The sequence below is a fragment of the Siphateles boraxobius genome, unplaced genomic scaffold, assembly GCF_051911475.1.
Source record: "Siphateles boraxobius isolate OS27281-9 unplaced genomic scaffold, OSU_SipBor_1 56, whole genome shotgun sequence".
Lineage (NCBI taxonomy): Eukaryota > Metazoa > Chordata > Actinopteri > Cypriniformes > Leuciscidae > Siphateles > Siphateles boraxobius.
In genome coordinates this window covers 1,561,184-1,574,516 of record NW_027509182.1, presented here as the reverse complement: position 1 = coordinate 1,574,516, position 13,333 = coordinate 1,561,184, and the positions used below count along the sequence as shown (strand labels likewise).

Sequence of the window (13,333 nt, the reverse complement as noted above, 5' to 3'; positions counted from 1 at the left end):
AAATGCTTTGATTACATGTGTTTGATTGGTTCGTTATTACATTGGATGATTGGGTAGTTCACTAATGAGGACAGGTGTGATGGTTCACACTGATTCAAATTGTACTACCTTTCTATGATTGTTGCCTGACGAAGACACTGGGTCGAAATGTTCATTTTAATCCTCGGGAGCAGAAGTAATTGTGCCGATTCTTGTTTATTTATAATTTTACGCTGTAAAAATCATTTTTTCTTGACAAGTACCATGACATTTAAGAAACCGATGTTTCTGTAAAAAAAAAAGAAAAAGAAAAAAAAAGTAGAAACCTTTTATTGCTAACGTAAAATAAAACTGAAGCCTATACTTAAAATGATCTTTGACATTTTCTATTAATTGTACTTCAGTTTTCAAATTTGGTTGCATTCCACATTTGCAAGTCTAAATTAATAAAATGCAAATGTGCTTGAGCAAGAAACTGCATCTTTTGGCATAAACCGTTATAGCATCAGTAACATTTTAAACTAGTCAAAAACCCTGGCAATAAAGTGTAACAACTTCAATAAATAGTTAGTCACACTTTAGATCTCCTTTACTAATGTTTTTGCATAAAAAAGGCTGTGTACATGTTCCTATTGTACCGCAAAACACTATTGAGGTGGGATATGAGTATAGTTGAGGTTTAAAGTTCAAGTCAGTGTAATTATAAATGTAATTACAAATTACCTACAGCTTTAATTACATGCAGATATGCATTTTTCAAAATATGAGCATCATGTAAACAAGTTCATTGTATCAAGTGATTAAATGTTAGTACATACTAATTACAGTTTGTGATCGCTTCAACACTAACCAGGCTTTTGAACTAAAATTTCAAAACCATAACACCATTTATCAAAAGGCACACCCATTTACCTAAACTAAAAACACTATTCCCCTGTTTTGACTGAGTCAGATTTGTTCACTGCAAAACTCTTACACACAAAGCCCCTCATTTTTCATTGCCTACACCATGTTGTCATTTAGAAAGCACTAGCATTCACTGTCAGCACAGCTTCAGCTCAGTTAGCACACAATTACCCAAGTTCAAGGAACAAAATGCTAACAAAGATTTGACTCTCCTACTTTGAATTATTAAAAATAGTAGATAGTGAGCCATTTCACAAACCCAGAACATTAAGCAAAACCTTCAGTCTTGAAACACCATTTAAGTGTAAAATGTTAAAACGTTTATTTGAATTCAAATGTACAAGGTTGCATAAACTTTGAATCATTCATCAACATTAAAGGTCACCTTTACTAGGACATGGCAGTGAAGATAAAAAAAAAAAATTACCTGTAAAAACCTCAATGATAAAAGTTGCAATAGTAATAGCATGCATAAGTTACAATTTTTACAAGGCAGCACACAGTGCTTAAGTCTCGTGATCATAAGCCCACACACACACACTATGAGATTTGCTTGGCCAGGTCCTTGATCAAGGAGGACTTAAGCTGAGAAAGTGAGGCAATTCTCATCTGTTTCTGACTGGAATACTTATTCTTCACAGCCTGTAGGAGAAGGCAAACTCTTCAGTGGGTCACATTAACATCTAGGCAATTACAAGCTACTCAAGACAAAGTAGGCCAACTTATCAGACTGAAACCACTCACCATGTGCTTTGAAAGCCCCTCATTGACCCTCACAACATTTTTGGCAATATGCTGCATCACAGGAACTAGCATCTCTTCTGTGTAGCCCATATAATGCTGAAGAGTAGGGGTCTGTAGAAAGCCAAATGGAATGGTCAGATATAGGGCTGTGACGGTTTGGGATTTTTTTCTTACCACGGTGAAGCAACAAATCTCGCAGTTTGGCGGTTAACCGACCCATCCCCCCACCAAAAAAAAATGTCACCCGCACCGTGTCACACACTGCAGACGCGATCAAGAACGCATGTAGCTTGTAAATGACAATGGAAATGAATTATAAAGCAGTATTCTTTATTAACAAATAAACAAATTAACATTTGTATTAAATTGTAAATATTAATAATGAAACATGAATTATGCAAAACTTAATCATTATAAAGCAGTTCTCTTTATTTTATTAACAATTTAATATAAATGTTAATTTGCTGTTAATAATAATTAACTATTAATTAGGCTAAACAAACAACCTTTTTTAAAAAGTGCAAAATAAAAGGGCAATAGTCTGAACAAGTGTTCGGCTGTTGGGCCTCTAAAGTGAATCGTCAAGTCCTTGTGCTTTATTTTTCGGTCTTCAGGTTTCGTGAGAGGAAAACTAGAAAACCACAACTACATTCGGATTATTAGACAATGTCGAAATAAAGTGACTCTGCAGAGTTTTGCATTCAAAGGCATGTAAAGGGAACCATTGACACAGAAGAAAGAGTTAACTCTTCATGTGTGCTCGCGCTCATGACCGCTACTGAACACAAACAACGATCAAATGCACGTCGATAGATCTTCCGTCTGTTCTTCAAAATGTAATCAGAAGTATATTTCTGCAAGCATGTTTAAACTGGTTAACTGACAGTGTCTAAGGCAGGCAAAGGCATTTTTCAAGTAGAGTTCGCACGCCACTGCGCAAAATACACACACATTACCTCGGGGTGGGGTTCATTTCATAAACTGGACAAGCTTACTTAACGTAGCCTATAAATTACTGCATATGTCAAAAAAACGGATAATATTATACTTTGTAGTAGCGCTATCGTCGCGTAATAATCTGTTTGGTAGTAAAATGTATTACCTGAATCAATGAAATGAAATCGATTGTCTCGTCCTGTGGAATCATTCATTCACAGACAGCTTACGAAGATGTTCAACTAATAAGATCTTCATCGTTGGCAAAAATATGATGCATTTGCTTTCACTAGACTGTAAGTCCAAGGCCACTTCATCCAACGCTCTTGATGTTTTTAAATCTTCCGGTTACGACTCCCGAACCGAGAGTGAATTGAAAGCGCTTCAGTGATTCAGTGCGTGTAGGAAACTGAACAGATCATTCAAACTGATTCGAACCGATTTAGACCGATCAGCCAACTTGTTTGATTAAGTCTTTAAATAGAATCAACTCAAAAGAGTGATTCATTTGTGAATAGAGCATCGCTCCTGCCCATAAAAAAAAAGGGTACAGCGCGTCGCTCCTGCCCATAAAAAAAGGGTACAGCGCGCTTGGAATAAACATGTATTGCATTAGAATAAAGTAACGAGAGGAACGTTGCCCAACGTAACGAAGAAGTGCAGAAAAAGAAAAGTGCGGTGATGACCTCACACCGCGGTAGGCATCTCATTCACGAGATATTGCGGTATTGCGGTGATGCGGTTATCGTCACACCCCTAGTCAGATATAGATAACCTAGAACAATCAAGACCATCTAAAAACTTACCCAGTCACCACAGCTGAAGACCTTCAGGGTGAGGGCATAAGCTGCACTGGCCACCTGGGAAGGAGGAATGTGGACCATGTCATAGTCGACCATGGTAAGCTCCAGGAAGTACTTGGCCAACGTGTGATGCTCTGCAGTAACCTGCAAAACAAACCCCATTCGTTTTAACACAATGTGAACATAACACCTCAGAAGCACTACTGAAAGAATATGGGTAAACCAGCTTACGTCGCCAATTTTTGAGGCTCTCCTGAGGAACTGAAGTGGAAGAGGCCTTCCAAAACCAAAGTTGAGGACTCTCAGTATCTTCATCTCCATCTCCCGGATCTGACCAGTGGTATAGGCACGGTCGGTCACAAAGGCAAAGTCTGCAATCTCTGGTGGGTACATCTCTTCATACTTTGAGGCTATGAACATGGCTGTTACACCAACAAGCTGGAGTTGCTTCTTTGGAACTGGATTATCCTGGTCAAAGGACAAGTGGAGGCTATTAAAACAACCTTCAACACCATGCAGTGAGCCAAAACTTAAGGGACCCACCTGAAGGAAGCGGTCAATGATTGCGACAGTCATGTACATGGTCTCCTGAAGCAGTCTGAACTTAATTTGTACTTGCACAAGCCAGTCAATAAGAATGGCACGCATGTTTCCTGTGACTTCCTTTCCTTCCAGATATTTCGGCCTAACAGCTTGCTCAGTCTAAAAGAGAAGCAGAAAAGCTCACCTTTCCAAACATGTCAGCATTATAACAAACCAACGAAGCATATTTTCTGCAAACCTCAAGCTGACGGAGATACAAATAGATGTCCTTGACATATTCACTGCAAAGCATGGGATTATCATAGTCATCTGCATCCACATCCTTGATATTAAGCAGAACATCAGAGAACGCCTGACACAGATCATCCGAAGCACAGCCAGAGGTCTCCATGGGAACAGGAGACGAAGGCTCAGGCAAGATCTGCAATGGAAAGCTGAAGTGAATCTTTTTGCATTAATGTCAGTAGGGAAACAGTTATTGCTATTCATATATATACACACACTTAAACAAAAAAAGCTTGTCTGCATTGGAAAGATAAGTCACATGACTAAAGCTCCCAGAAGTCAGCAAATATGGCAGCTGACGTAACACTTTCAGGATTAAACCCACAAGGACTGCACGATTTGCGGGGAGAAAGTCATTGCGATTGAGGTCAATATTGCGATATAATAATGGTTTTATGAATCAGCTTGCTTCAAGGAAAATGCACACGGATTAGTGATAATGCTGAAATTTGTATTTCGCAACTCAAACTAGCAACAACTAAATTCAATTTTCAAATTAAAATTATATTTTTTTACTAAGTTAATGACATCTTTGCATTACTGCAAACTTGTTATTGTTTGCAATAGTATAAAATGGAACAAACGTTTAAGAATGCAACATATGCATTGTATAAATACAGTCTTGTAGATCATTTTTGGTGTAGGTGTATTTTGATTGTCAAAACATTTGGTAAAAGAATATTGCTAAGTTTGACAACTTGTTAAAATGTTTACTAGTGCTGGATGATTAATCGAAAAATAATCGAAACCGAAATTCATATTTCCGGCCACTGTGTGTTAATGTACTTTCCCCTTAAAACATATTACCACGCGTGTAGTCACGTAACTGTCTCCACCCCGTCCAGTCTGCGACATTGAAGCAACATGAGCTCCTTTCACACAGCACGTTGATCCCGGGAAATTGCCAGAACAAACACCTTGTGTGAACGCAAACACGACCCGGGATTGATGCTAGGTTGGGGACATAGTAACATTGCCGTGTTCAGTCCCGGAACGCGCGCTGTGTGAACAAAAGCCGTAATCAATGCAGTGTCGTAATGATGGCGCTAAGCCGGGATCGTTCGCCAGCGTGAAACGGTATGTAATGCGCTAGTTTTTGATCGAATCAGAGAAAAAAAATGCACAAGCGTGGTTTCTCGAGAGAAATCGCAGCTCATAAGCAAACTATAGACGCCGCTGGGACATGTCATGTGTCTTTGTGGGTTGTGTGTCTGTGAACGCACTCTTGATTCCGGAAAATCACTGGCAGTGTGAATGAACCAAAGTCAAACAAAACCGGGTCAAATCCCAGGCCACTTTATCCGTGTATTTTCCGGAATCTCTGTGAGAAAGGGAACTCAAACACTTGAGTCAACTCAGCAACAGGAGCCGCTTGTACCAAAGAAACACGCAAAAACAGAGAGAGACTGACAAACGCCCAGCAACACGTGTCTCCACTCCACAAAGCAGGTTTCGATAACAAGCATTTACAAATGCTACACAATATGAAAAGGATTAGTTTTATACAAGTTATATTTTACTTTAAGATGGCAATATTTATAATTTATTTTGTTTACAAAAATAACTATTTTCTAAATTTTTAGGAAACTCTTTTACATTAGAACTTAATTACTTTTTTATAAGACGTTTTTATTTCAGATATTGTATGCTTTGTTTGATTCAATTGTTTGAAATATTTAATAAGTAAGCATTAAAAGCTATCTGTGCGTTTCCTTATTTTAGAACAAAGATAGGATTATGCATTCTTTCATTAAAAAAAAAATAACCGTGAACATATTTACAGTATAAGCCTTGCCAGTGACACATGAGAAAGAATTTTTTGAATAATCGTTCAATCGTAATCGAGGTAACTTGTTCGATTAATCGCGATTATGATTTTAGCCAAAATCATCCAGCCTTAATGTTTACATAATAAAAATGGTAGCATACCAGTCATTGTACTATTGCTTGACAACTTTCACGATTTTAATTCAAATGTGATTTGATTCTGATCTTGAGTCAGATTCATTTGGATAAAATTATGTACAGTAGATACCTGTTAATTTCTCAAGAAACAAAACGATGCTGTAAACGAGCCCTGCCAGCTGGTATTATTAGCTAAACCTTAAAACGAACTCAAAATAAATAGTGTTCACTAGGCTAACACAATATTTTAATAAATAAAAATAAGTGCACATTTAGCAACATACTACTCTATAATTTGTCTACCCAACCTGCTATCATAAAATGGCTTTCCTGATGTAAAAATGTAACGTTATGACATGCTCCAGCTGTTTTATTAACCCCTTTCCGCGGTTGAAAAACACCGATTTTATGTATGAGGCATAAGATTTCGGTAAGTTGTACTATATTTCAACACCTACTGTCCATTTGTTATTTACTATTAACTAGTAAAGAGTGAAGGTGATGATACACAGGGCAACTTTGAGCAATGTTGCTGGGCAAACTTGCCGAGCGATTGTTGCTTGGGCACTTTCCCATTGAAAGTGGGCAATACATTTCTATCTGGATTAGGGCTGCAACAACTAATCGATAAAATCGATTATAATCGATTATGAAAATCGTTGTCAACGAATGTCATTATCGATTAGTTGGTCTGCTTACGTCACGGGGAGCGTTTACTGGTACGCACACACACGCAAGGTCTCTCTCCCTCAGGCGCTCTGCCGAGCGCGCGCGCTACACGGTTTGGAGCAGTCTCTTCTGTCTCGCTTGCGCGATTTCGGGAGTTTGAACTAATTCGCGGGCATCAGGGAGCCGCAATCAATATGCGGGAGACTCCCGGGACTTCCGGGATCTTGGGATGTCTGTATTTTGTCTCGAGCATCAGGTTGCGCAATCAGTTCGCTCGCAACGTAAGTGATGGATTAAAATAGCGCTACCGCAGAAATAGGTTAAATTAAAACGGTCTTTACAAAGCGAAGCACTAAATATAAAGGCAGTTAATAACAGCAGCAGTAAAATATTGTTTTTTAGTCACTGTACTCAGTGGTTTTCAGCGAATGCTTGTGCACTAATGCATAATTTCTCCTGTCCTTTACTCAAGCCTGGTAACGTTACCTCCATTCCGTTCTCTTTTTATAGCATTTGTCTACTAAGTTTTAATTGTTTTTCAAACGCGATCTACTGCGGCTCTACGTTCACACAATTGTTTTCAGTCTTTCTATATTTATTTAATCAATTTATCCTTATATTATTCTTTTATATATTATATATAATATATATTATATTCTTTATCCTTATATTCCTTATATATAATTAATTTTAAATAAAAATTAAATGAATTAGATATTTTAGATGTTTTTAGTTTGTTTTTAGTTCAGATATTCACATCTGAACAACATGTCTGTGTAAATTTGTTTTAACAAAAATTGTGTTAAAACATAATATGTTGGATATCATTTTTTTAACAATAATCATGTTTGTCAACTTGCCATCAGCAATTATCATTAAAAACAATGCAAATATTGATATTAGTAAAACTCAATGTGTGGCTTTTGCACTTTTTAAAGTACACTTTTACACATAAATACCCTGATTTACGGTTTTATTTAGTTATAATAAAAAAAAATCTAATTTAATTTCTATCCGATTAATCGATTAATCGAAAAAATAATCGTCCGATTAATCGATTATCAAAATAATCGTTAGTTGCAGCCCTAATCTGGATAATTTAGATCGGTCGTGGGCCCTGTCTCACATCTGGTTGCCCTTTGACGGCAACATTGCTCAAAACGTTGCCCTGTGTATCATACCTTAAGGGATGTTAGGTTCACAACCTCGATCTGTCACAGCGCCAAATCGCCATTGTTTGAATTTTGTAATGAATCTGAGAATTTGTGTCCTATCAAAAGTAACCTGCTCTGTCTAGTCTGTCGGTGTCAGCATCCTCTTTGCGATTTCTCTAAAAAAAAAAAATTCTGAGAAAATGGATTGTGGCACGAGTGTGAAAAGTGTCAATTGACCTATCGCTAAGCCACACCCCCTCCACTCATTTGGACAAAGTCAACATTTGGTGACGGGTGCTATATTTAGTTAATTTTTAAGAGTGCAAAGGCTACATGTTTTGCTTAAAACCCCAAAGTTCCCCAGTTGTTTTGGTAGAAAGTGGTCTAAAATGTTGTGCTTTAATATGCAATTAATGGTTCATGATCAAATTAAATATGTACAGGTCTAAGTTGCAAAAGTTTCCAGGACAAACCTTTTTACAAAGAGTACCTCTCCGTTAGTTTGGTACTATAGTATTTACATCATTCAGCACAACATTATTAACATTTGTTATCTTGGTTATTTAAAGATACATTGATGAAGCTAAGTGACATGTACAACAGTCAAGTTAGAAGCTTACATTAGCGTTGCTAAAAATAACCTCCAAATACGTTGACTTAACGTTAACTTAGAACAGATGTAGACATCCTAGTTTAATTTATCCACATTTAGTTGGTGTTGTGGTCTACCGCAATACTTAATCCAGAGCAGACACTTATCGCGGTTGAGATGTGGCTTAATTTGTAAAGGGTAAAAAAAAAAAAAAAAAAAAAAAGCATACCGTCGCCAGGCCTCTCAGGATACCTAGTGTTGGAGTTGCATGTACTCCATGCACACACCATTTAAAAATTAAAATGACAAGAAAAAAACAAATGAAAACTGACTAACTGCAATGCATTTCAATGGACATGGAAGCAGAGAATGTGCGAGTGTATTGGGAGCTATGCGCATTGTGATTGGCTCATCACGTTTGGGGCGTGGCTTAGCCATAGGTAAATTGCGTGAGTCTCGCGTTGAATGACTTAAGGGATAGTTCACCCAAAAATGAAAATTCTGTCAGTATTTACTCACCCTCATGTTGTTCCAACCCCGTCAGACCTTCAGTCATCTTCGGAACACGAATTAAGATCTTTGAAATCTGAGAGCTGGATCACTCTTCCATAGGCTTCTTAAGGGATTGAAACTTGTCAGCCCCGAAAAGTTAAAGATATCGTTAAAATAGCCCAAGTGACTCAATCTTAAGTTTATCAAGCGATGAGAATACTTTGTGCGCAAATAAAAATAACAACTTTTTCAACTACTCATTTCCTTCTCTGTGGGCCTCTAGTCAGTTAAATTAGTGTGATAGCACAGAGCTACGTCACACGTAGGATCACTATTGGCCGACGCTGGTCATGTGTGTGATGTACAACAAAAGAACTGCGCTATATCACTAGTGAAATGACTCGAGGCCTACAGAGAAGGAAACGAATAGTTGAAATAGGCATTTATTTTTGCGCACAAAGTATTCTCGTCATTTGTTAAACGTAAATTTGAGTCACTTGGACTATTTTAATGATCTCTTTAATAACTTTTAGGGGTTGGCAAGCTTCAATCCCTTAAGCCTATGGAGGAGTGATCCAGCTCTCAGATTTAATCAAAAATGTCATAATCTGTGTTCCGAAGATGAACGAAGGTCTTACGAGGTTGCAGGCATGAAAACGGGACGGGGTGTAAAAGGTGAGAAGGATATTCCCCCAGAAAATTAAATATTCCATATTTTAAAGCATCAATCTGATGCATTTTGAGATGCATTTTTTGCCAACCTGCAGAGAGCTGGAGAAACTTAACTTCAGCCATGAGTCAAAAATATTATGGCCTCCGTAGCGTTAGCTAATAATTTTCAACCGGAGCTTTAGCTAGCTGGCTAACGTTGCGTTCTCTCCTGCTGTGTTCAACGACTCAATTCATCAAGCTAAGCCTATGTCAAAAGAGCTCCTGGGTAACTTAAATATAGCCTACCAGAAAATATTAGGGATGGCCGGCACCATTTTTTCTGAACCGATCCAATCTGATACCAAAAATTCGGACTATCGACCGAAACCGATCCGAGCGCAGTTTTTTTTTTTATAAATCAACTTATAGAAATTCTACTCTGTTGAACTGATAATCACTCTTTTTTGTGTTAAACACAATCTACTTAATACAGACAACTTCATTATAAAAAAAAGAATGATCATAACCTATGACAAATTATATAAACTAGATTAGTGGATAACGCAGTAAAATTTAGTCCAGAAATACAATTGTATAAAACCTGAACATTTAGTGAAAAAAAAAAAAAAAAAAAAAACATTTAGTGGGGAACAAAGAGACCATAAGTGTAGCACTAAATCTGGTAAAACATTACACATTGCTCTTTGTATTGTTGTAAAATACATTCATGATAAAAAATAAGATAAAAATCAGAAAGATCAATTTTATATATATATATAGTCTACTATAAAATAAAAATGAGGCAGCAACATAGGACAGAACAGAACAAAAAAGCTATTAATAATCTTTCATTGCGCAAAAGTATTATGATACGATTATGAAAGGCTGCAATACAGTGCGGTACAAAGCGCTTATGCGCATCCCGAGCGCAGAATGGTGCACTTGAAGCAACACAGTACAGTAAGCCACGTTAAGCGTTTTAGAATGTCCCCGCGCTGTGACTAAGACAATGATATTAAAAGACCAAACTCAGTAAAAATCATAAGCTATACTATGTGCAAAAAAATAAATGAGCCCAGAGTATGAACGCAACGCGTTTATTTTTATGAGCTAATTTTGGAAAATATAAACTTATGGGTATTATTGATTGATAATATCTTAGTCTACAAGCTAATGAAAATGTCATGTAGAAATTCACTTTTCAGTATCTATTTTGGTGTGAAAAACAAAACGCAAAAAGTCTCAACTGTACTCAGTCTACCATTTAACGCGTTGCGTTTATATTCTGGGTTCATTTATTGTTTGCATATAGTATAGCTTATTAATAAGAGGTTTACTGAGTTTGGTCTTTAATATTACCGTCTTAGTACAGTAAGCCACGTTAAGCCTTTTTCACGTTAAGCGTTTTAGAATGTCCCACAGCGGGCAGCGCGTCCCCATTGAAAAGTTCAAAGCGCAAAGGAAAGACATATCTATGCATAGTGTATTATACAGTATCTATGCAATCGTTTATTGAGCCTTTTCTTTTAACGGTTTTAAATTTCAGTTACTGTGCGCGTGAAGAACAATCATAGTGCTCTCCAGTGTTGTGATCTAACAGACACCCGGCAGAAAGGAACATGATTAAGGTAACGTTACAGTACAGTCCAGCAAGATAGTAATTTTATGCGAAACCATAGAGCTTTATCTACAGATCAAGTATAATAATAGTAACATTGTATCATCTTGGAGAGAATTTCATCGTTGTCATGTCCACACATGCATTTATTTCATAGAATCGCAGCATTTCGTGTCATATAATGGCATAGGCTTGACATCGCGTTTAACGATGTGATTAATCGTGCAACCCTAACCCACAAGTTAATTTGAAACAAAAAGTTCATTAACTCCACCCAATGCTAGGATACTTGGCAGAAGCTAACCCACTTGAGACAGCAGCTTCCATAGTGCTGACGTTATATTGTGGTGAACTGACCCTTTAAAAGCCGCGCATTTACTGCTCACCTGAACATCGTGCTTCACTTTAGGAGACTCCTTTTTGAGCTGTTGAACGACAGGCGCTTTCTCAGCCACAACCTCCGCGTTGGGTGCAGCCTTCACCTCCTGTTTCAAAAGGTTGTCATGATTGAGACAGAGGCAGCTGGAATGGCTATTGCCCGGAGAGGAGACGGCACTTACCTTCTTCCTCAAAGCATGTCGTGCCTGCGGATTGTTGCCAATCTCCCCCAGCGCGGCCCGAGGTCGGAGTCCGGGCTTGGTCGCTACAGCTGCTTTTCCGGGCAGAGCGTTCTGATTCTCGCTGCTGGCAAGGCGGGTGTTCTATTCAAGACAAATGGGTCATGGGTACGTTTTGCATAACGAGTAGGGCAATTGGTTATGTGAGATATTAAAAATGATACATCTGTAGAAATATCGTATAAATTCTAGGAAACGCGTTTAAAAACGTCACGAGGACCGAAAGCACACTAGTACAAACCAGTTAACAGCACTAATGTGAACTAAAGTTAGTATCTGAAATGCATTTAGTTTATACGTGCTACTATTATGCAGACCTTGCACAAAGCTTTTTGATAGAACATAACTTTCTAACGTTACACTAAAAACGAGGGTAAAACTCCACACTCTAACATAGCAACGTTAACGTGCAAGATAAGGACATGCTTCACGGTTTTCCCATAACGTTATCAACTTAAAGGACAAACAATTTGTTCTTTAATATAAGACACATAAACTTTGATGTAACAAAAACGATAAAGGCATTTAAAAACCACTTACCCTTGTGACACGGAGAGCCATTATTTAAGGAGGATTGTTGCTGTGACTCGATGAACAAACTGGTTGATTCTACTCAAGCGAGCTCGACGTAGCATTGTATTTCCTCTGTGGTTTAAATTGTCGCTCCTTCGAACGTGATTCGCTGGGTTCGAAAATCATTGAGCTCCGATTGGCCCAGTCGCACCTGATTTCAATGCGTTACTAGGACAACGTATGACCACGTGACGCCCAGGGGCGTACCAGTCGAACGTGTTCTTGAGTAGTGTGTACTAGAGTTTGCGTGCTTTCCACTGCCACCTTTTGCTGCGGAGCGTGTGTCTGCAACTGCGTTACCACAGAAACTGCGTACGTGAAAACACATTTTCACAAACTTTGTCAACAACATTGCTCACATTGAGAAAACCCAACTTATGTTCCTCTGTTTCTAACAAGATGACACTTATTACTAACGCTTGAATATTATTAAGAGTATAATTATTATATACATAAATTATACAACTATTTACTACTAGTGCTACTAATTCAATTTAATAATATAATGTGCACACACCTAAACAATTGCAAATACTACACTAATGTTTTTATAGACTTTTCTAAATGTATAAGTTATTCTATCTGTATTATCAACTACAATTTCCTTCTTTCAATGATCAACCTCTCATTGACATAAGTAGGCCTACTGCTGTTGCTGTGTTGCACATTATACAGATAAATCTAGACTTTAAAAAGACTTTCCCCCAGTACCACAATGAAAAAAAAAATTTGATGACCAATTAACTTGCCACAACCTATTTTTATTTATTATCATTTGTATAAGTGGTTTGATAATCATTATTTGATCCCATACTTCGTTATTAGAAAGACTAAATAATTGTGTGATTTCGTATGCCCTGCCAACC

The 13,333-nt window shown here is 37.6% G+C and overlaps 1 protein-coding gene across 1 annotated transcript; it reads right to left on the bottom strand.

The window, feature by feature from the left end:
- Positions 1-1,182: 1,182 nt before the first annotated feature.
- ccnb1 (cyclin B1) lies at positions 1,183-12,561 on the bottom strand. The gene is made up of 9 exons (XM_077206369.1): positions 12,435-12,561; positions 11,838-11,978; positions 11,664-11,762; positions 4,150-4,332; positions 3,912-4,070; positions 3,600-3,836; positions 3,372-3,512; positions 1,630-1,740; positions 1,183-1,527 (listed from the first exon to the last, which is right to left on the bottom strand). The coding sequence occupies exons 1-9, from the start codon at positions 12,453-12,455 to the stop codon at positions 1,426-1,428; spliced, it is 1,194 nt and encodes a 397-aa protein (XP_077062484.1). The 5' UTR covers positions 12,456-12,561; the 3' UTR covers positions 1,183-1,425.
- Positions 12,562-13,333: the final 772 nt, after the last annotated feature.